This window comes from Sturnus vulgaris, chromosome 26 (genome assembly GCF_052056855.1).
Source record: "Sturnus vulgaris isolate bStuVul1 chromosome 26, bStuVul1.hap1, whole genome shotgun sequence".
Classification (NCBI taxonomy): domain Eukaryota; kingdom Metazoa; phylum Chordata; class Aves; order Passeriformes; family Sturnidae; genus Sturnus; species Sturnus vulgaris.
In genome coordinates, this window is record NC_142268.1 from 4347386 (window position 1) to 4368807 (window position 21422).

The 21422-nt window shown below is 58.7% G+C and overlaps 1 protein-coding gene across 1 annotated transcript; it reads right to left on the minus strand.

The window, feature by feature from the left end:
* Nucleotides 1-3324: 3324 nt before the first annotated feature.
* On the minus strand, nucleotides 3325-19070 carry LOC106858019 (nuclear receptor ROR-beta-like). The gene is made up of 10 exons (XM_014884430.2): nucleotides 18930-19070; nucleotides 11627-11712; nucleotides 11389-11530; nucleotides 10606-11019; nucleotides 10019-10140; nucleotides 9623-9755; nucleotides 8457-8564; nucleotides 7960-8070; nucleotides 7529-7641; nucleotides 3325-6997 (listed from the first exon to the last, which is right to left on the minus strand). Exons 1-10 carry the CDS (start codon nucleotides 18934-18936, stop codon nucleotides 6836-6838), a joined length of 1398 nt encoding a protein of 465 aa, XP_014739916.1. The 5' UTR covers nucleotides 18937-19070; the 3' UTR covers nucleotides 3325-6835.
* Nucleotides 19071-21422: the final 2352 nt, after the last annotated feature.

The following is a 21422-nucleotide window of genomic DNA, read 5'->3' on the forward strand; positions in this document are numbered from 1 at the left end:
CTCCCAGATGTTCCCAGATGTTCCAGGGGCTGGGACATCCCTGGGAGAGCTGGGGGTGCTCACCTGGAGAAGAGAAGGATCCAGGGAGAGCTGAGAGCCCCCTGCAGGGCCTAAAGGGGCTCCAGGAGAGCTGGAGAGGGACTGGGGACAAGGCATGGAGGGACAGGACACAGGGAATGGCTTCCACTGCCAGAGGGCAGGGCTGGATGGGATATTGGGCAGGAATTGTTCCCTGGGAGGGTGGGCAGGGCTGGCACAGGGTGCCCAGAGCAGCTGTGGCTGCCCCTGGATCCCTGGCAGTGTCCCAGGCCAGATTGGACATTGGGATTGGAGCAGCCTGGGACAGTGGAAGGTGTCCCTGGCCATGGCAGGGGTGGCACTGGATGGGCTTTAAGGTCCCTTCCAGCCCAAACCATTGTGGGACTCTGGTACACCTTGGTCCCGAGAGCACATAGGAAATTAAAGTTTTTCCAATTAAAGACTTTGAAGGATTCACTTTCAGTCTCACTCTTTGCTAAAATTTAAAAATCACAATTTCCAGCATTGCTAGCTGGTTTTGGTTTTGTTTTTCTGTTTGTTAGTTTTTTGTTTTGTTTTTTTTACTTTGTAAAACATACTTTATTCTTCTTCCTGTAAGTTTTGTGCAATATACATCTATGTACCCACAGAAAACACCTCAGTAAAAAGGTTGTCATTCATATATTACATTACTTTTTATTTAATGTTATGAACAATTCTGACAACAATTTTGTCCTTAAATGAGTATTTCTTCCTCCCTGCCTTCCCTTCCTAAACTGGTCAGAAAGAGGAAATTTGATTTAGTTTATTTGTTTTCTTTTCTTGTCCCTTCCAGCCTGAACACTTTTGTTCGGTTCTAGAGCTCCTTAAAGTCCTTACTTTCACCACATTAGACTCCTAAATATAGGTAGGGATCCCTCTCCAAAGTCTCAGCTCTGCAAATCCTCTTAATTCAGGTGTATAAAACCCCAACTCGACTTTAAAAAACATTTCCAAGCGCCGGGGCCGTGGTTTCTGTCGGTCCCAGCTCCAGGGAGTGTGTCAGGCTCATCGCTCTTAGCTGAGCAAATGCTGAGACCTCTCTCTGAAAACTTCCCCTAAAATTTCCCCAAACCCCACCAAGCCTCCCTGGAGCCCAGCGCGCTCAGCCGCTGCCCGGGCTGGGCTGTCCCGTTTTGCCGGGGATCGTCCCCAAAGCGGGCACGGCCACTGCCGCTGGCTCCAGGATTTTCCAGCTGCGCAGGAGTTTTTGGGAAGGAAGGGCCAGGTCTCCTGTTCCCATCCATCCGGATCATCTACGTGCAGGGAATATTTTGGGTGTGAACCAGCAGAGGTCACTCGGCCCCAGTAAATCCGGTGTTGCTGGACCAGTAAGGGAGGGAGCGTTACTGGGGGACAGCGGGGACCGGGGGACCCGAGGAGGGGACACCGCCCGGGCCACCCCCAAACTCCTGTCCCCTGTCCCACGGGATCCCGTCCCTCCAGAGCCCACCCTGATCCCGCCCTTCAGCTCTGAAACCTCCTTGACAATTCTCAGCTTCTCCCTTGGAGCCATTTTTCCCGAACTTTTTTTTCCTTTAAAGAGGATCTCTTCACAAGGAATTTTTAAATGGATTTGCCATGCTTTAATTTATTATGTTATTTTTCTGAAATACACCAAAGAAACAGGATGTTTGAGAGGAAAAAAATACACATTTTTAAAAATGAAAAACAAAATGTCAGTGTGCAGCAATCCAAGGGTGGCACCCTCGACTCTGGTGCTCCCATATCGGACACAGGGTTCCCTGGATACCCCAGCTCCACTCCCTCCACCCCCAAAGTGGATGATAGCCTTTACCAGCATCTCCACAAGCTGTGCCCTGTTTCAGGCTGTTCCCAGCTCTTGGGAGCTGTCAGGATTTATCCAATATCTGAGCTCCAAATGGGTTGGAAGGTGGAGGAGAAGCCATGTTGTCCCCTGGGAATGGCTGGAGGCAGCAATGGGAGCTGGCATTGACTGACCCTGTTGCCACAAGGATCCCTTTTCATTATTTCCCTCTGCTCCACAGCTCCTGGACAGCCCTGCTGTGCTGCTGAGGGACCCAGCTCGGGATCTGCACGAGCAGAAGGGAAGGGACACCCAGGAGAGATTCCCAGGGGAAGGAGAAGGAAACGAGGATGAGAATTGCACGTTTCACACCCAGTGATCCCTTTGGCCTGTCTGCACCCAGAGCAGAGATTCAAAGAATCCTGGAATATTCTGAGTTAGCAGAGACCCTCAGGGATGATGAGTGCAGCCCCTGTCCCTGCACAGACCCCCCAACAATCCCACCCTGAGCATCCCTGAGAGCGCTGTCCAAACGCTCCTGGAGCTCTGGCAGCCTTGGGGCCGGGACCATTCCCTGGGGAGCCTGGGCAGTGCCCAGCACCCTCGGGGGGAAGAACCTTTCCCTGAGCTCCATGCCAAGCCCTGGCACAGCTCCAGCCCTTCCTGGGCTCCTGGCCCTGGCCCAGAGCAGAGATTGGTGCCTTGCATCCTTGTTAAATCCAGGACATCCATGAACATCCATGTATAATGCCCTGGAATACCTGGGGTGTTCTTTCCTTCCTAGGACTGGGAACTGTGTGAAAATGACTCTCAAATGATCCTTGGCTGTCCCTGATTCCTTCCCATGGATGCACCATCCCCTCAGACCTGTCTCCAGTCTCCTGCCCCAAAATGTGTCCCTGGTACTTCCAGGTGCAGTCCCTGTCCCTCAGCTCCAGGGGTTAAACAGGATTCCCGGATGAAGAACCTTCCCAGACCTCTGCTCTTCCTTGGAGTGCCCAGGCTGGAGGATGCACAGGGGCTGGGAAGTGCTTCCAAGGGCTCCAAACCAGACCCACCCTCACAGGGCACTGCTCCAGCCTCCTCCTGGCTCACTTTGTCGTGCTCTTGGCATGAAGTGTAGCAGTGTCTGAAAGCTACCCTTATATCCAAATCCTGCACAGGATGGATGGGATATTGGGCAGGAATTGTTCCCTGGGAGGGTGGGCAGGGCTGGCACAGGGTGCCCAGAGCAGCTGTGGCTGCTCCTGGATCCCTGGCAGTGTCCCAGGCCAGGTTGGACATTGGGATTGGAGCAGCCTGGGACAGTGGGAGGTGTCCCTGCCATGGCAGGGGTGGCACTGGATGGGCTTTAGGGTCCCTTCCAGCCCAAACCATTCTGGGACTCTGTTACAGCTCAGTCCTGAATCCATGGAATAAATTAAAGATTTTTCCGTCACTTTGAGGGATTCGCTTCCACTCTCATTCTTTGCTAAAATTTAAAATCACTATTTCCAACATTTTAATTTTTTTTTTACCTTGTGAAACAGACTTTATTTTTCTTCCTGTAAATTTTGTGCAATATACATCTATGTACCTATAGAACACACCTCAGTAAAAAGGTTGTCATCCATACATTATATTACTTTTTATTTAATGTTATGAAAAATTCCAACAACAGTTTTTGTCCTTAAATAAACGTTTCTCCCTCCCCTGCCCTCCCTTCCTAAGCTGACTGGTCTGAAAGAGGAAATTTTATTTAGTTATTTTCTTTTCTTTAAAAAAATAGAAATTACAATCTTACAAGACAGAACATTCAATGAGAACAGAAGCATTTTCCTAAATCTAAAAAGTAAAACATTTCCATAAAACCTGTTGGTATCTACAGGTAGGTGTGTGTGGAGGGGTGGTAAATGGAAATAAAAGGTTTTCCATTTCTTCCTTTCATTCATAGAGATAAAAAATAACATAAAACCGACTGAAACTTTATATATTTTTCTCTTTTGCACCAACATTCACAAGAATATATATTATATATATTTTTGATCCATCTTTATACACAGTGTGAGGGTTCTGTGGGTGGAAATGGACACTCAGCTAAACTGCCAAAGCAGACAAACAAACACTAAATTAATCTTGGTCTGGAAAAGAGCCATCGCTGGCAGCCGGGGCCGCCCTGGGCTGTTGGAAAGGAACATCCCGTGTTGGGATGGGAACGTCTCCGAGACACCGAGCACGGAGCACCGGAGCCAGGGGGGGCTCGGGGCTCCCGGGCACCCTCCCCCCTGGCCACAGGGGAGAGCCAAAATCTCCCTTTTTCGGGCATTTCTGCCCAGGTTTTGTTGTTCTCCCTTTCCCTGCGGGCACGGAGCTCTGGGTGGCCCAGCGGGGGTGAGGAGCCTTGGCACAGCCCTGGTGAGCCCAAAGCAGGGGCTGCCGTCCCTTGCCATCCCTTGCCATGCGTGGCGCCCGTCCCAGGCCAGCAATCACCGAATCGACACCGAATCACTTTTATCCCCTCCCAAAAAAATCATCGAATCAAGTCGGTTCCTTTAAAGAGAACTGAAAAGTGCAGATTCCCGCAGTTTGGCAGGTCAAGTTACACGTGTTTAATACTTCCAGTCTTCCCTAGGTTCCCACGGGGGGCTCTTATTGCTCAGAATAATCCAGAATCTCTCCCCACGGGATGGGCGCTGTGTGGTGAGCCTGTTCCCGGGTTAAGGTGCTTTCCTGGGTTCTTTGCCGGATGAAATGAAGTCGGTGGTGTTGACCATTGGTGTGTGTTGGCTGAGGAATACTGAGGCTGAAAAGAAGGGTGTGTGCTTTTTTTTTTTTTTTTTTTTTTTCCCCCCAAACGTTTCCAAACACCCACGGGCTGTTCCCTGCGAGCGCGGCAGAAGCTCGGTCGTGTTCTGGGGGTGCTTTTCCCGGGAAGTGAACGGTGCTGGCAGAAATGATGCTTCCAAAAAAAAAGGCACAACCCTCTGGACGTAAAAGGCAGTACTGACTTCTGGCTTCTGTCCAAGCTTTGGAGAGGGCAGGAGAGGAGCTGGGCACATCCCCACGCCGTGGACGCTGCGCTGGACAGCGACGCATTGGCACTGGACGTCGCGTGGGGCCGTGGGAAGGCCGGCAGCCTTTTCCCAGAGAGCTGGCTCCAGCAGAGAGGGAGCCAAGGCTGGTGGGCTCCAATCTGCTCCCAGAAGCAGTTTGGATGTGGTCAGCAAACCCAGGGAGCTCAGGGCTGCACGCAGCTGCCGGGGAGGAACGCGGTCCCACGTTTCCCTCTGCCTTCAAGCGGAGCAGAAATCCCATCAGCTTCCTGGGGAGTCTTCGCTTGTCAGGGTTGGTCCATGGGCTTCCCTAGGAGGTCTTTTTATAAAAGCAGGAATATCCCTCACGTCACTAAGAAAGCTGCTCATTTAAAGGGTGCAGTTATGGATCCAAAGGTTTTGGCTCGTGCTCGGGGATGATCTGAGCTGCCGGAGGATGGGGTTGGGTGTACGAGGAATCAGCACAAAGCAGGAAAGGGGCTTGGGATTTTAGCCCTTTGTCAGCAGAAACTGGGGCTGCCTCAGAGCAGATTTTTCCCTTGTAGTTTTTTGGCATTTGCTGCAGCGGGAGCAGGAACAGAGATGGAAAAATCCATCTGCAGAGCCACAGAGTCTCTCAAGCATCCCCTGCTGCTGTGGCCTAGAACAGCATCACCCCACAAATCCTTCCCTTCATCCCTTTTTGAGTCTCCCAAAAGGAGCAGCAGGTCCCAAACACCACATTCCTTCCAACCACCCTTATTCCTTGAAGGGAAGGAATAAGGACTTTTCACTTCTCCTTGACTCCAACAGACAGTTTCTCCCCCTAAAAAGCTCCTAAAAGAACAACCCCCAAAATAACAGTTCTAAGGAGCTCACTGAAGGGAAAGCCTGGGTCCAGCTCAACCTGCAGCAGCAGGCAGCCACATGCTGCTCCTGTGTGTGGTGTGGGAAGGGAGAACCTGGGAATGGGACCAGCTGTGGGCTGGGTGGAGGAAGGGTCACAAACCCTCCTCTGGGTGCTGAACCATGGGGCAGTTTTAATGGGGTTGATAAGAGAACTCCACACAACAGCAGCACCCAGAGAGCCACCACTGCTCAGCCACCACGGGGACAGGGACAGCCCTGGAGCCCCTCCAGTGGCCACGGGTGCTTCTGGGGTGGAATGGCCAGGATTTGGGCTCTGGCTGAAGTCCCACGGCCCTGGAAAAGCTTTTGGGATGCACAAAGGTGGCATGAGGCAGGTGAACCTGCTGAACCAGCTCCACAAAGTCGTGTGGTCACCCAGCTGGAGGAGCTGGCTGGGAATTTGGGAAAAAGCTGTGATGGAGGGCATGGAGACCCTGCAAAACTTTTCCCCTGCTGCACTGGGCATCTTTTCCTTCAAATCAGCCTCTTCCACAGGAGAATCCTGTGCTGAATCCCCCCACCAGCCACAGCCAGACCTTTCTTGGCCAAGCTCCCGGGGGCCTGCTGCACCCGTGGGAGATGAAATAAAGCAAAAGCTCTCTCCTTTCCCTCTCCTCAGCTCCAGCCCCAACCCGACCCAGCCGAGTCAGCATTGCCCCTTCTTTATCCCATGCCTGGTGTTTGGGTTAAAAAAACCCAATAAAATAAAAATAAGAATAATTAAAAAAAAAAAAGAAATAAAAATAGGAGGTGGAGAGTGCAGCCGGGACAGCAGGGAGGGCACTCCCTCCTCCCGTGTCACCGGGAGCAGCTGGTCCCTCACCACTGCTGGGAGCATCTCCTCTCCCAAGCAGAGATTTCACATTCATTTCATTGGTATGGCAAAGTCCATTTGCTTTTTCCTTCAAGGTGCTTTACATTCAAGAGCTATTGCAATCCACAGCGAGGAGACGGGGCCAGGGAGGCACCACAGCCCCCCCGGGATTCTCTTGAGTTTGATTATTTGATTTAAATTAATTGCCCCAAACCTCTGAAGTGCAGTTTGTCTCCAAGTTTTGGGGAGCTCGAAGGGGGCCGCTGGCTCCCGGCCTTAGCTCTCCCGGGGGTCGCTGTACTGAAGCTCCGAGTTGAAAACCTCCTTATAGAGGGGGGGGAAGTTCATGGCAGTCTCGGGGTGCAGGAGACGGAAAAATTCCAGCTTGTCCAAGTGCAGGTTGCAAATGGTCTTCATCAAGGGCAGTTTGGAAACCATCTGCAGGGAGAGAAGGAGCTGGTGACTACTGGGTCTGGGTGTAGTGCCACTGTTCCCCCTCCCTTGGGGACAAACGAGGGGGTTTGGGGAACACGGGGTTCCCAACTGGTGTCCCTTGCACTGCTGTTCCCCCTTCCCTGTGTTTGGGGATCACTGGCCTTGCCTGGCACTGGGATACCAGCAGACTCCCCACCTTTGGCAGCAGCCTGGCCTCACCCCCAAACCCCCATCTTTCCACAGGGAGAAGGGGCTCCTCCCCACCCTCTGTACAGGTCAAAACATTCTCAAAATGGCAAATTTTGCCTAAAAAACCCCACTTCCTCATGCCCTGCCAGGTTCAGCAGCATGGTGCTGCCTCTGCCTGCACCACAACGGAGATTCACAGCCCTGGGAAGGAGAAATTCTCCTCCTCTGACAGGTTTGATGTCTCGCTCTCCAAAATGCCCGCGTGTGGCTCCTGAGCTCTGGCACAGTCACATCCCCCAGCTCAGACACCGCCTGTACCCCTGGCTGGGTTTCCTGTACCACTACCTTCGAGAGCTTGTCCTCAGCGGAGTGTTTCTTCTGGATCTCGTGCTGCAGGGCCACGTAGATCTTGTCCTGGAGCTTTTGCACCTTCTTGGACTCGGTCAGCCATGGGCGGTCTGTGGGAGAGGAAGGACAGAGTCACCACAGGGTCACTTCCAGGCACAGGGCAGTGGCCCCTGGCTCTTTTAACCCTTCCTGCTCTCCAGGATGGTTTTGGCTCCTCTCTATGCTCCCCACCCCACCATGGGTGACTCCTCTTCCCATCAAGGAGATTTGACAGATGCATTCTGTGCATCTTTAGATAATTTTTTAAAAGTTATTTTCCCAGGAATAACTGAAATAATCCACCAAGGAAGCAGTGCTGAGGTTTACGGGGCCAGCTCTCCCCACAGGACACCCCTGGATATGGGGCCCTCCCCAGGGCCCCCCAGTACCTGGGGAGAGCAGGACAGCAGCAGTGAAGAGGGCGAGCTCCTCATCCGACAGCTGCAGGCGGCACAGGGTCCTCCCCAGCTCGAAGATGGCACCGATGAGGTCGTCACAGCCTGAGCAGGGGACAGCAGGGACACGTCACTGTCACTGCTCTGCCCACCCATCAGCAGAACCCAGCGGCACCCGGAGCTTGGAAAGGTTTTGGGAGACAAGATGGGTGGAGGAGAGTCCTGGACACTCACCTGGCTGCAAATTCCAGCCTTGTCTGGGCTCCAGAGGGAGAAGGGAGGGACAAGGAAAACAGAGGGGAGAAGGGGGAGAAGGGGGAGAAGGGGGAGAAGGGGGAGAAGGGGGAGAAGGGGGAGAAGGGGGAGAAGGGGGAGAAGGGGGAGAAGGGGGAGAAGGGGGAGAAGGGGGAGAAGGGGGAGAAGGGGGAGAAGGGGGAGAAGGGGGAGAAGGGGGAGAAGGGGGAGAGCCCCGAGGGAGGGGCAGCTCTTACCGAGGGATTTGAACATCTGCATCCCACCGAACTTGCCCTCGAAGAGGACGGTGTTGTTCAAGGGGTTGAACGCGCGGATCATGCGGATCAGGAGCACCTCGAGGCAACCTGATGTAGGCAGAGAGAGCGCAGACGAGGGCAGGGCAGGGCAGGGCAGGGCGGGGAAGGTCAGGGGGGTTTTCATCACCCCAGGACCACATGTAAGAAAGAGGAAAGCCCCCAGTGCACGTTTGAGGTCCAAATTGTTCATTCCCAAGAGCAGAATGGGTATTTCAACAAATCCAGTTTGGGTTTTTGGGATTGGTTGGGTTTTTTTAGGTGTCCAATTGTGACCACAATATTTCACCAAAGGGAAATATTATCCAGTCATTCACAGCCAGGCACAGAGAGACCGAGGTCGTGGAGCACCAAGAGAGAGGAAAGGATGAAAACAAAATAAATAAAAAGAAAATGGAAGGAAGAAATGAAAGAATGAGTTAAACTCCAGTGCGTCAGGCAGGCCAGCTCTGGCTTTGGGGTACAGCACCTCGCTGGGACACTGGCACGTGTCCCCAGTGCTACGTGCTAATCTCAGCTCCCCAGCTCTGACATATTAGAAACTATGAGGATTTTTCCAGTGTTTTGGGGATTTTGCACATTCAGCTCCCTGGCCTGGGCACGGCATCACCAGCTTGGGCAGATGGAAGGGTGGGAGACGTGGGTGTGTGCTGCCATCATCCTCCTCTTCCCAGTCTCTTGCTGGGAGAAGAGGCCAATCCTTTTCTGTCAATCCTCCCTGCTCCTGTTTGAGTTTGGCACCCCTTCTCCCAGAGGAAAACCTTCTGTTCTCATTTCCATCCCAGTTTCTGGGTGACATTTGGAAGAGGGCCATGAAGAAAAGCCTCTGCCCAAGGCAGCCACTCCCCACGTGCCCCCCTTCACCATGGCCCTTAAACGTGACTTTCAGCTCCTTCCAGCCCAGCACCTGCTCCCTCAGCACTGGGAGAACTGGGGCAGCGAGGGAGGGGACCCCTAAAAGGAAAGCACCAGCCAAGAGAAAAGATGGGATTTGCTTCTGGCCCCACAGCTGCCGCTCAGGGGAGGCGTTGGGGACGGGAGGGGGACAGTGAGGACATGAAGGGGAGTGGCAGGGACACAAGGGGGGTGGTGGGGGTCCCCCCTCTTACCGGCTTTCAGGAGGATGATCTGGTCATTCTGGCAGAGCTCCATGAAGCCATCGATGCGCTTGGCGAACTCCACCACGTACTGGATGGCGTTGGAGATCTGCAGCGAGCACTGCTGCCACATGGCCTCACAGCTCTGTGGTACAGCAGGGACACTCTCAGGGGGTGCCGACACCCTGGCACCCAGCTCTGTGACCCCCCAGGGCAGGAGTGAGACCCCAGTGCTGTGCCATCCAAGGGGGATGGTGGCATTAGGACACCTGGGACGTGAGCTGCCACCGCCAACTCCCCCTTCGGGCAGCCCCCAAAGCACTGACCGACCCTCCTCACCTTCACCCCCATCTCAGCATAGCCCCAGGGGACACTGGCTGTGTCTGGGGCTGTGACAGTGGCACTCACCTTGCTCTGCAGGGCACGGACCTCCTCGGGGGAGTAGAGGCTCCAGGCCAGGCGCTTGAGCTCCTCTGTTGTGTACTGGCACGTCTCCAGGTGAGACTTCACCACGTTCTGGGCCACCCGGTCTGCAAGGTGGGGACAGTGGGCGGTGAGACCTGGGGACCCCAACCCCATCCTCTCCTCTGGGGCTGCTGGGGCTGAGAGCTGGAGGGGTGATGGGGTCCTCACATGGTGTCACGGGGGTGTGAGGACAGATTGGACAGCAGGGGCTGAGCCTAAAGCAAGCCAGGGATGTGCCACATGACCTTGGGTATGCTGAGCTCCATCAGGGAACCTTGGGGCTGCTCCAAGATCTGAGGCTGGGCTCACTATCTAGAATCCCACAATCGTTTGGGTTTGAAGCTTAAATCCCATCCACTTATCATCTTCAATCTCATTGCAACCCTCTGCTATGGGCAGGGACACTTTCCCCTAGACCAGGTGTGTGTCCCCAGAGCTGGGTATGTCCTGCAAGGTGCTGGGGTGGCCCCAGGCACCATCCTTGGGGCCACACCTCCCCCACATGTGCCCGGCACCGCAGCGGCACTCACCAATCTCCAGGACAGAGATGTCGGGGGGCAGCTGGGCCCCCTCCAGCGCCCCGTGTGCCAACAGCGCCGGCTCCAGCATCAGCTCGTAGATGGACTCCTGCTTGATGAGCGTGGCATCAGCCACGTCCAGGCTGGACTGGTCGGGCGAGGGCTGCGCCGAGGTCAGCAGGTCCAGGTTGTAGTAGGTGCTGCTGCCGTCGGGGGTCAGGGGGAAATCGAAGAGGAGCCCGTCCGACAGCGTGGAGATGTCGTCCAGGTCCGAGAGGCCGCTGCTGACGCTCGTGGTGTAGACGCGGCTCAGGGGCTCGGGCTCATCCTTGGTGCCGCCGCTCTGCTCCTGGCTCTGCTGGTGCTTCTGCACCTCGGCGTAGAGGCTGTCCCGCTGCTTCTTGGACATGCGGCCGAACTTCACCGCTGCCCCGGGGGGAGACGGCGCCGTGTCAGGGCAGCTTCACCCCCCAGGGCAAAGCCACGACCGCCCACTGCCCTGGGAAACATCCTGGCTCCCGGGGGAGTGCCTGGTTTGGGGGGTCTCTGAGCCCCAAGCGGGGCTGGGACCCCACTGGACGCACCCCAACCCGCCCCAGACCGACCGTGGGTCAAACCAAACATAACCAGTTTCGATTTTCCCATGGAAAATACAAAAGCATTTCTTGCTTCCCAAACCCTCCTTGCACCGGGCTGGCCCTGCAGGGGAAGCAGCTTCTTCCTGAGTGCCTGACTCGCTCCGAGGACGATCAGGTGGCCCCTGGGGACCCCGGGCACCTCCAGGGCACGACTCACCGTCGCGGGACATGCCCAGCGCCAGGCATTTCTGCAGGCGGCAGTGCTGGCAGCGGTTGCGGTTGGTGCGGTCGATCAGGCAGTTCCTCTGCCGGGAGCAGGAGTAGCTGGCGTTGTTCTGCTGACTCCTCCGAAAGAAACCCTGCCCGGGATGGGACGGGAGGAGTTAGGAAAGAGCCCGGCTGGAAGCCAGCCCCCGCAGCCGACCCCCTGCCCGCACTGCCATCCCTGGGCTCACCTTGCAGCCTTCGCAGGTGATGACACCGTAGTGGATCCCTGAGGATTTGTCTCCGCAGATCTTGCACGGGATCACCTCGATTTGGGCTGTGAGGGATGGGGAAAGGGGAAACCACGGCGGTTAATAATGGTCACTGCTGAATGGCAGGAGAGAGATGGCTCCCTGTCCATGACAGCCGCGGGTTGGCTCAGCACCCGGGGAAACTGAGGCACGAGAGCTGCACCCACCGGCACCTCAGCTCTTCCCACAGACTCCACAAGGATTCTTGCACCTCAGAGAGGTCCCTACAAGGTTCACACAGGGCGTGGGGTACCTCCATCCCCCAGCAACAAGAGACAGGGTAGGAAAGCCCTTGGATCTGGGAGAGCATGGAATGTTTCAGCCCCAGCCTGCCAGGGACCCTGTTTTGAAACCACTCCCTTTATTTTTCAACTGATGTGTGCACCAGGACAGGGACAGCCTTGACACAGGGACTATCCCCACCCCTGCAGCTGCAGATGCTCTGATGCTGGAGGTCTGGCCCAGGCAGAGGGTCTGGGCCCCCCCGCCCCCCCCAGCAGCTCCTCTGAAACCCAGGACCGATATAGCCATCCCCAGCTCAAGGTCCCGGCCCCCTTCCCCCCACAAATCCGCTTCCCTCCCCGCTTCTGCTTCGCTGGCACTGAGCTGCTAATAGGCTTCGTCCTCCTCATTTTCCAGCTGCCCCAGATCTGGGCTGGCTCTGTCCTCCCGACCCGCGGGGGGGGGATGCACGGCACCCCCGGGACTCGTACGTGCCTCCCAGCATCTCTGCACCCTCTAATCCCCGCTCCAGCCCCCGCACCCCCCGGCCAGACTCAGCCTGGCATCGCTCTCGAGGGTGCTGGGCAGGCACCGCCGCGCCAAAATAACCCCCACGGCCAGATTATGGTGATGTCCAATCTCCTGGGCCTGTGCAAATCCCCACTCGGGTAATTCCCTTCTGCCTCTCTTCTCCCTGGGGAGCTATCGGCTCTGCTCGAGGGATGTGTTTTTTAGGGCCACCTTTGCGAGTGACAGTCACAGTTCTCAGCCAGTGCCACCTGTACCCCAGCACCTGGCAGGGTCCTGGGGTCCCTTGCTGCTTGGGGGGAGGCTGGGATGGGGCAGTGAAGCCTCGTTGGGCAGAGGGGCAGCCAAGGTGCCATTGGTCCCCCAGGGATAGCATTGGTCCCTCCTAGGGATGCTCAATCCCCCAGGGATGGCATTGGTCCCCCAGGGAAGCCGTCGGTATCCCAGGAATGCTGTTGGTACCCCCAGGGATGCCATCACTGTATCCCCTGGGGCAGGTTTGCTTTCAGCCACTCTGGGGAAGGACTCACTCCAAATTCAGGTATAAGAGGAGGGACGGATCCCTCCTGCATCCTTTGACTCACTGATTAACCCAATGCCCCACATGCACCAGGTGATTTTGGGCCTTACCCCTCCTTCCCCAGGCTGCTGAGCCGAACTTCTCCCAGGGCTGTGTGTTTTCCCCCGACTCGAGGGAGTCACATCTCATCCCTGCTCCTCCCCACATCCTCTGCCAACTCCTCATCCGTGGCTCTGGGCCTGGGAGAGCAGAGCTGATTTCCCCGCGGTGGGCAGGGCAGGGATGTCCAGGGCATCCTCAAATCTCCCGCAGCTGCATTAACACTGCAGCACCAGGGCCACCCCTTTTGCAGGCATGGAGAGAGGCACCAGGAGGGCCACCCCCAAATCACCGATGACCAAGACACCCCCAATTCCCTGGATCCCGGTGCCATCTTCTCCCATGCTGCCGGACCCAGGAACCGCCTCTCTCTCCAACACCCTGCCCCGAGCCCTGTCCCGGGATGGGACCGAGGTGGTGGCACGGCGGGGGGCACAGGGAGGGGGTGCCACCCCCGGCAGGAAGCGGCGTCGGCTCGTTATGCAACGTTAATTGCAGCCGCCGGCAGCGGGTGATGCATCGCGGGCGCCGCGCCCTCACGCCCGCGGTCGATACCCGGTACCCGGAATTACCGGCACCGGCAAACACCGGGCTGAGCACGGCCCGGGACCGCCGGCACCCACCCAACACGGCCCAGCCACGCCAGCCCGCAGTGCCCCAAAAATCCCAAAGGCTTCGTGTAATGCCGATGGGATCCCAAATCCCGCCCACGGGCCGAGAGGAGCCCCCCGGGAGCCCCCCGGAGCTGGAGGTGATGGGGATGATGCTGTCCTGGTGAAGGAGAAACCCCGACCACCCGCCGTGTGCCCGCAGCCTTTTGGGGCTCTAATTACCATCCTGCTAATTACCCGGCCGTGCCCGCCGCTGGCACCTGACCCGCTCGTAAGACGCTCGCCCCAAATAACTGACGTGGAGATAGGGCCATAACCTGGCGATGGCAATTACAGCCCAGCACGGTTAATTGCTGCTCTGATTGTAAACCCGGCTGAATCACCGAGTCGGCTCCATCAATGTCCCCTCGTGCCGCAGCCGTGGACCCCCGAGGCGGCTGGACCATGTCCCCATCTCCCCCGAGACCCCCGAACACACTCCGGGAGCAAATCCAGAAGGATGAGAAGGAATGTGGGTACGGGTGGGGTGGCCACAGCGGCTCCCGATTCCCCAAATCTCACTCTGATCAGGGAAAACGTCGCAGTAGAACCCAAATCCCGGGTATTCCTCCACCCCCTCCCCCCGTGCCTCAGTTTCCCCACCAGAGAATTTGGCATCTCCTCCCATCACAACCGTGCCACCATCGGCCACGCTGCGAACGGGGGGGCATTTAGGAGAGGGTGTACCTTGGGGAAGGAAGCAGAGAAACTCCACCCTGAGGCCGATGGGGCTAAAATAACGATCGGGATAAAAGAAACAACAAAAGGGTTAAAAAAAATAATTAATAATGATCTCCAGCCGGCAATTAAAATGTCCCGGCGGTGGTATTTGCTCTCCTCCCACTGTAAACACTTCTTGCCCAACTCCCGGCCCGCTGCCACCGGCCGGCCCTTATGTAAGTGGCCCTGTGGCACGGTCCGGCCACGGGGCCCGGCCGTGGCGGGGCGATGGCCCCCGGAGCGGCGGCTGCGCGTGGCCCCGCGGTTGGAGCCATCCTGTCCCACTGACACACTTTCTGCCCGTGGCCACGCGCGCTTGTGTAACCACGGCCTGTGTAACGTTAACCCTTCCGGGCCCGCGGCCACTCCGGGAGCGGGCCGGTGCTCAGGGCAGAACCCCGACCTCCTGCCACCGGGAGCGGGGATTTTGGGACATTTTGGGGTGATACCTCCCGCTTGGGGCACCCATTTGTCACCATGAGCTGCGGCTCCAGGTGAGGTCGCCGGTCACTGCCCAGACCCAGCCAGCTGTGTCCCCTCCAGCCCAGCACCGCTCACCCCAGACCATGCTGAGGCTCCCGTGGTTTCGGCAGAGCCAGAACCGCCCTCCCCGGAGCAGGAATCGGCCTTGGTGCCACGCCACGCCGGCACACCCTCCTCTCCATCGCCTCCGCCCCAAGGGCGGGCATCTCTTGCACCCCAAAACAAAACAAGGCAGGCCCTGCAGGATGCAGCCGCGGGGGCCTGACCCCCCCTTCCGTGGTGCAGGGAGGATGGTGTCCCCATCCTCCTCCTCCTCCCATCCCTCCCCTCAGCCGTATGATCTCACTGCTTTGGGGAAATCACCTCAAAACCCTCACCTTGGGACGTGCTGTGACCCCAGTGCTGCTGGAGGCTTTTTGGACATGCTCCCCCTCCCATCAGCATAACTGGCTGTGGGGTGAGGACTTCTGGGAGGGGCGAGTTTTGGGGTGCCCTGGGAGATCCCTGCACAATCCCCTGAACAGTCCCTTGGGGTGAGCCTGCACAGCTGTCACCTCACAGGGGCAGAATATGACCACCCCTTCCTCTGGGGGACCACGTGAGGCCATGCTGTCCTTGGTAGTGGGGCGAGTATCCCAGCTCTGAGTATTTCAGAGCCGGCTCTGTGCCTCTGGGGCCATCCCTGCCCCAAATACCCCCCAGTGTTTCCCCAGTGCCCTGGCTCATTACCCAGGGAACCTGCTGGGAAGGCAGGTCCGTGCCCATCCCTCTGCCAGGCTGGATCGATGCCTCAGGACAGGCACCCCTGGTAATTGGCAGCAGCCCTGCAGCCCCCCCGGGTCCCCCAGCCCCAGCCAGGGCACTGGGGTTCTCTGATGCTTCACCTCCACCATATCTCCCCTTCCAGGGGAACTCATCCCCCTGGTGCACCCAGGGCAGGGAGAAGAGGATGAGTCCAGGCTGCACAGGGACCCACAGGGACATGCAGGGACCCCCATTCCTGCCCTAAACCCTGGCTCTGCTCTTGCATCCCCTGCAGCAACCTCCAGTCCTAGGAGTGACTGCATTTCCCTACAGGCACCATTCACAGTTGTGTTTTACTGCTGGGGTAGGAATAATAAGGAAATAAAGGGAATTATCACCCCTTTACATCTGCTGTTGACTTTAAACAGCCTCCAGTGCCGCAGCGCCTCGGGGTCTCCCAGCACCCCGGCACTTCGGCCATCGCTGCCAAAAAATTCCATCCCCATCCATGCACCCCAGGGAACCCCAAACAAGCCAGGCCCGTGCCCGATGTTCACAGCCCCAGCTCCAGGCGCAGGAACACGGACAGCACCGGTGCCAAGTGGGCAGCAGGGAAAATTTAGATGACACAACCATGGCCCTGTGGCCGGGCTGGGATGCTGGAGGGAGAACTGCTTTCCTAATTGATTAGCAAAGATTTCCTGGAAACTTTGGGCCAAAACAGCGTTCAGCTGCTCTTACCCTGCCCCGGGGCAACCTCTGGCCACCTTCCCTTGCAGGCACGCGAATGGAGGTTTTGCATTCTCTCCAGTCCCCAGTAAAGTGCTGTTTTTCCCTGTCCCGTGGTGCAGTGTGTGCCCCTAACAGGGAAATCGTAGCGCCGGATGGGCGCTGTGGCTCCCCCAGGGCCGCCCGGCTCCCTCCCGGGCTGCTCCGGTTCAGCAGCTCCGGTTCCGCAGCTCCCGTGCCACGCAGCTCCGTGCCAAGGCCGGCCCCGCCGGCAGGACGCAGCCCTTTGCACTTTGCCTGGTGCAGAAGGGTGGCAAAGGTGAGGCAGCGGGGAGGGGGACCTGCCAGCCCGGGGTGGGGACAAATCGGGCTGCGGTGGGAGAACCCCTCCGGCACTGCTGCTAAACCGGGGGGAATTATCTCCCTGGGGCTAAAAAAAGGCAGGAGAGCAGCTCTGCTCACCACATCCGATAAACCGGGCTGATTTAGACATTAGCAGCTCTTTAAATAGCCGCTGCGAGTTCAAAGTTAAACGTGACAGGGAGCAGGGACAGGGACGTTGGGCTGGGGACGGCGACCACCACCCCCCACCACTGCTCTTCCCTCTCCAGGCGCTGACTGCCCCTGGGGTTATCAGGGTGGGGGATCCCAAATCCTGTCTGGACCCCTCAGGACCCCATAAAGCAAGCGGACAGCTTTCCCCTCTAGGCTTGTTTTTTGGGAAGTGACAGGGACGGGCATCCCCGCGCTGTGGTACCCGGGACAGGCGCGGCCGTCGTGCGGGAGGGCCGGTGGGTGCCGGCCGCGCCAGCGTGTGCACGCCGCCGAAACGGGCAGGGAAGCTCCTCCTCCGCCCTCTCTGATTTTTCCAATGACAGATCTAGGTCACTAGGACAAGTCGCAAAGGCTGCCGAGCCACCGCACGCTCCTCGCCACGCTGCTTGCAAAACAAGTGAGCAGGAGGGCTGGAAACCGTATAGGATTATACAAGGCAAAGCCTCTTCCCCGGCCCCGGCGCAGCCGCGGCGCAGGGAAGGACAGGAGCGAGGAGCTGCTGTGGCCCCCGGGGAAATGGGGCAGAGCGGTGGCGGTTTTGGGAAGGAAAATGGAGATTGAATCAATTTGGTGTCGCCATGCGGCATTTTGAGCTTCGAGAGAGATGAGGACGCGGGACTGCGGGAAAAGCGCCCGACTGAGGGGAATACTGGGATATCAGGAGGGTTTGGCCCTAAATTAGGGTCAACACCAGGAATTCAGGGGGGGAAAGGAAAAATATTTTTTAAAAAGGAAAAGTTCGCCCAGTTGCTAATTAAGCCGATGCTGGCTGTGTAAGTGCTACGTAAGAGCCAGGCGTGTTCGTAATTAGACAGGCGTTAATGCTTCCCTTCGTCCTAATAAAGGTGAAAACCCAGGATGTCGAGGGGCAGGAAGGAGATGTGGGGGGCTTGTCTCATCCTCTTCACCCACCCCGGCCCCACCATTACACAAGAGTGCGGCGGGGGCAGAGCCGCAGCACCCGCGGCGCAGAGAGGAAGGAGGATTTGAGGAGCTCGAGATGAACGTCCTGGTACCCACACCCCAAAATGTGCCTAAGGACGTGCACCCCCAAAACACACCTATGGAGGGGCGCGAAGGAGTCCTGGCAGGGCGAAGGGCTCGGGAAAGGCAGGAGATGATGGAAAAATGATTTAAAGGAGGATGAAAATCCCAGCCCAGGGTGCAGTGATGCTGGGAACAGAGCTGGGTCCGGCCACCGCTGCGTCACCATCACCAGGCCCTGCTGGATTGTCCCGCTGGAGCCTTCCTCCCTCCATCCTCCTCCTCCCCACCGCCTGCTTGGCAAAGCAGATGGGTGAAAAGTAGGAATTGCCTTTGGTAACGGGTAAAAAAACCAGGCAAGTGCTGGCACAACTCACCCCTGCCCTGGACAAGGGGCACCCAAATTGCGCCTAATCCCTTGCCCGTCCCTGCAGGAGCCTCCCAAACTGCCCCCCACGCCGTGGGGAGGGGGAAAAGGGGAAAAAAACTACAATAAATCCAGCCCTGGTGGGAGCAACATATTGAAGAGGAGATTAAGGGGTTTAGTGCGGGGAAAAGCTTAAGAGTGCGTCTAAGCCGGCGTCGGAAAGCAAAGCAAAATAAACAAGAATTTTATTCCTAACGAAGGGGGAGCTGGAGAAGGCGGAGCGGCCCCGGCGGGGCTGGTGCGGGTTCCCCCCTTGTTCCCCTCCGCGGGGCTGGTGCGGGTCCCCCCGTGTCCCCAGTGGGGCTGGTGCGGGGTCCTTCCCATGCCTTCCGCGGGGCTCGTACGGGTCCCCGCGCCCCCCTCCAGCAAAACTGATGCGGGTTCCCCCTTGTCACTGTCCGGGCTGACACCGAGTCCCCCCGTCCCTCACCGGCGGGGCTGATGCGGGTCCCCCGTATCCCAGTCCGGGCTGACGTCGGGTCCTCCCCGTCCCCCTATGCCAGGCTGATGCGGATCTCCCCGATCCCCACCGGCACCAACTTCTGCCGCTGCCCCCCGCAGCCCCCAGCCCCCCGGACCCACCTCGCATCGTGTCCGCCGCGGTCAGGGCGCCGGGGGGCGCATGGGGCGGCGCGGGGGTCCGGAGCAGCGCGGGGCGCGGCGGGAAGCGGCGGCACCGGGAGGCACCGGGCGGCACCGGGAAGCACCGGGCGGCACCGGGCGGCTCTGGCACCTGCCCCTCCGCCGCGCCGTGACCCACTTCTGCCCGAGCATGCGGCCGTTCACATGACGAGCCCGCCCCGCCCCCCCCCCAATCGGTTTCACTTCCAGCCCCACCTCCTGCCCTTCGTCCTCCTCCTCCTCCTGCTCCATCCCCATCCCCGCCGCTCCGCCGCCCGGTGTTCGGCTCTGCGCGGGCGCTGCCGGCTCCTCCCCGGGACCGGGGTCTGCACGACCCCTGCCCGGCTGTGGCCGCGGGGCGCTCGGAGCTGCCCCCGGGGCTGCCCGCCCCCGGGAGGGCTGTGCCGGTGCCCGTCCTGCCCCGGCTCGCCCAGGCACGGGGCCGGCTGCGTGTCCCGCTGAATCACTGCTCCTCTTGCTTCACTTCGCTCCCGTTCAGCCCCGCTATCCCCGACACGGACCCCGCTCGGCGCGGGGACCCCAAATAAATCCCGACAGGACAGGACGGGGCCCCTCTGCCGAAGGGGCAGCACCCGGCACTGGGGGGGTGTGGGGAGTACGGGGACCCCCGTGTGGCTGCCCAGTGTGTCCGTGCCAGAGTGCAGATACTGAGGTCTGGGGGCACAACCCACCCGGGAGACCTGCGGGTCGGGAATGGCGCCATGGAAGTAGTAGGAAGCTTTGAAGGTGTCAGGGAGGCATTGCCACCTTGTCCTTCGTGCTGGGGTACACACAGGTGGTTCTGGGGCCCGGGGTTGTATCCCAGATAAAGGGACATTTGGACACTCTGCCTAAGACGTGCAAAGAGATGGTGGCTCTGGACAACACAACATGACCTTGCCATGCAGAGCCCGAGATGTCGGCATGGGGCAAAGTCCCCTGGCTGGGGTTTGAGGCGCACCGGGTCACCAGAGTTCTCCCCGCTGCCACATCACATGGGTGGAGGCGGTTGGTCCTGAGCTCAGGTGCCAGGGTCAGTGCTCAGCAGTGCCCAGAGGTGCCCGGGGACAGTGGCACTGGCCTGGAGACCTGATGTGTGTGGAGAAGGCATCTGCCATAGGTATGAGCACAACTCACAACGCAGACATGGAGCTGGCATACACCATGGGCGTGGACCTGGCATCACCACAGGCATGGATGTGGCACCTGCCATGAGCATGGCATCCAGTCGTGATCACAAGCATGGCACGGCCACATCAGCCATGGATGTGGAGACAACATCCACCAGAGGCACAGACGCAGCCACCATCACCATCACTACACATGGCATCACTGCCTCCTCCCTGGATGGCCTCCTGCCCTCGCAGCTGGGCCCTGAAGGGACACGTCAGCCCCCCAACACTCAAATCAAACCATTTAATCGCAGCTGAGGGGGGCAATTTCCACCCACATGCATCCCCAAACGCTGAGCTGAGCTGGGGGTGCAGAGATTCTGATGGGCCGCTGGCAGAGGGGCTCCCCTGCTGTTCCTGGAACTGTCCCCCTGCTCTGGCTCTGGCAGGTGGCGGTGGCAGAGGGACGCTGGGGCTGAGCTGTGGTGGCACTCTGTGTGCTCCCACCCGTGTGCCGAGAACCGCCCCGCTCTGCTCCGGTGCGGGAGCGGCTGCGGCAGGGAGAGGGACCGGGCTGGGGGGCGGGAGATGCGGGGGGCGGAGGGGCCGAGCCCAGCGCGCTCCAGTGCTGCTGTCTGACATGATTTTGCTGATGGCGATTGGGAACGGGTTCGCTGCTCTCGCCGGTCGGATTCTCTCCTTCCTCCCGGCTTTCCTGCCTCCTCCGCATGGATGGGCACGCAGACGGGACGCGGGGCGACGTCTCCCCTCGCTCTTCGCAGGCTCCGCTTCCAGCACGGCTCGTGCGAGCGCAGCCCCGGATGGAGGCAGAGATCCCACCCGGGGAACATCGGGGGCAGCCCCTGCGCCCGCGGCGTGCGCGGCGAGGCCGCTGCCGTCCCCCGGGGTCACGGGAGCTGCCCGAAGCAGGTCACTCTCATTAGCCCCATTTCAGATGGGGAAACTGAGACCGGGAGCAGCGCAGTGACTCTTCGTGGCACGCAGGGTCCGGCCTCGGCGAAATCGCCCCTCCCAAAAGGCGGTCGCCGATTGCTGCTGTTGGGACAGTCGTGGCTGAATCGCGCCAGAGCGAGAGCGAAAATACTCCCCGAGTGCTCAGCGCAACCCAGAAGTATGAGGTTACATAAGCGGCACCACACCTGCCGTGAGCAACGCGGGACCCACGCACCCATCCACGCACCCGCTCCCGCCGCCGGCCCCTTAACCCTTCGTGTGCGGCACCGCCAGGCTCGGCAGCGGCCCGGGGAAAGGCCCGGGGGAGAAGGAGATGCTGCAGGGTTACCTGAGCGTGTGCTGGGTGCTGCAGGTCTGGGACTCAGCC